This window comes from Sphaeroforma arctica, assembly GCF_001186125.1.
Source record: "Sphaeroforma arctica JP610 unplaced genomic scaffold supercont1.5449, whole genome shotgun sequence".
Taxonomy (NCBI): Eukaryota; class Ichthyosporea; order Ichthyophonida; genus Sphaeroforma; species Sphaeroforma arctica.
Window position 1 is genome coordinate 280 of NW_014035109.1, and position 1,689 is coordinate 1,968.

Sequence of the window (1,689 nt, forward strand, 5' to 3'; positions counted from 1 at the left end):
ATCGTTGCTGTATGTTGTACCATGTTTTGCCAGGTGTACCATCCACCGATACTCTCGGGCATGTTACTTGAATTTTAAATTATGTATATATTTAACTATACTAGGTTTAGGTATCCTTGATTTGGCTCGTTGTAGCTCTGATTGCTCTGTGGAAGTGATTGCACACCAGTTACTTGTACCTGTGTGGTTTCGCAGTCGTAATCTGCACTGAGATGGTTAATAGAGTCCACGTCGTGCTATCATACACAAACACGTGTGAAAAATGGAGAACTAGTCTCCATGAGCGATTGTATATCTCTGTATGAGGTTCCGCAGGTGGTGGTTTGTTGGGGTTTTGTTTGCGTCCGACACTTCCTGAATTGGACGAACCACGACCAGGCTATATCAATAGATACCGTTGCATAACTGCACTTTTGCAGTTATATATGGAGATAGGCACGACGTTTGTCTTCTCATAGTACTACTCTTACCCTTTCCCCTAACACAACTGTTACACTTACACCCGTTCTGCTGGCTGCGTGATGGTACCAGAAGTTCGGTACCAGTGGGGTTGGATCGCTGATGATAAGATCTTGGATGAATACATGACATTGCTAATACTAATTCTCACACTACCCCACAAAACCATTGTATAAGTTTCCTATGCACTAGCATACACTCTATCCTCGTCACTTTGTGTGTGGTTGGTTCGGTTCGGTTCGGCTAACAGTATGTTCCTTGCGTTGGGTCTTCAGCTGATGGATACGATGAGATTTTGATTGAGTACATGACGTACTGGATTACCCCGGAAGAGCTAGAAGTCATTCGAAAACACGATCTGATTTGCTCACAGCCAACCGCACCGTCCAATCAAATAGCTCTAAAGTCAAAACCGGCGCAATTTAAAACCATCAGCGCATCAGTTCAAGAACCGGTCGCAGACATTGGGGCAGGAACCGTGAGTGATCTAGAAGTTGACACGCACGCGAAGACACGCACACAGACTAAGACATACACACAGAGAGATACTGCACTATCTACAGGTGTTTCTGTACATAAAACTATCCCTGGCCTTCCTGTTGCGGTGTGCGCAGAGGATAATGTGATGGCTGTGGAGCTTACCGTACGCAGGTCCAAGCGGAAACGAAACTCTGTTGCCTCGTATACCGGTATTAGTCTAGGCCGGAATACCGGTACGAACGAGAGTCGGGCGCGAGAACAGGGGCACAACAAGGTCAAGAAGAAAAATACGCGCGTCGCTGGCCGATCAGACAGAATTAAAGGTGTGTATGTGCACATCGAGATACCACGGGTGGTGATGCTAAGGCCTTCCTTTGTCATATGGCGTCGTTATAAGCTATGTGTAAATAACGAACATACGTATGTGATGTAGTGCTCGTCGTTTACGGATTCGTGTGTGCGTGTGTACAGACGTGTCAATCCTCCAGCGTAGTCCCATGCGTGTGTAACGAGTACCTCTATAAGCGTCACCATTCTGGATTTGCGAGTAGACGGAAACAGTCATGGACTCATCGGTGATGCTCAGTGGTTTCATACATTGACCACTCAACAAGCAACCGCTGCGTGTTATGCAACTAGTACAACAGTAGTAGAACATTTACACACACCCGCATATACATACATATATATATATATATGTGTGTGTGTGTGTATGTGTGTGTGTGTGTGTGGTGGGTGGTGGTGGTGTGT

At 45.8% G+C, this 1,689-nt stretch overlaps 1 protein-coding gene across 1 annotated transcript; it reads left to right on the plus strand.

Annotated features, from left to right (window-relative positions):
• Positions 1–733: 733 nt before the first annotated feature.
• Positions 734–1,262, plus strand: SARC_15001 (hypothetical protein; the record flags this gene model as incomplete). The annotated part of the gene is made up of 1 exon (XM_014290868.1): positions 734–1,262. A coding segment is annotated over exon 1 (496 nt), but the record flags the coding sequence as incomplete, so codon positions are not given.
• Positions 1,263–1,689: the final 427 nt, after the last annotated feature.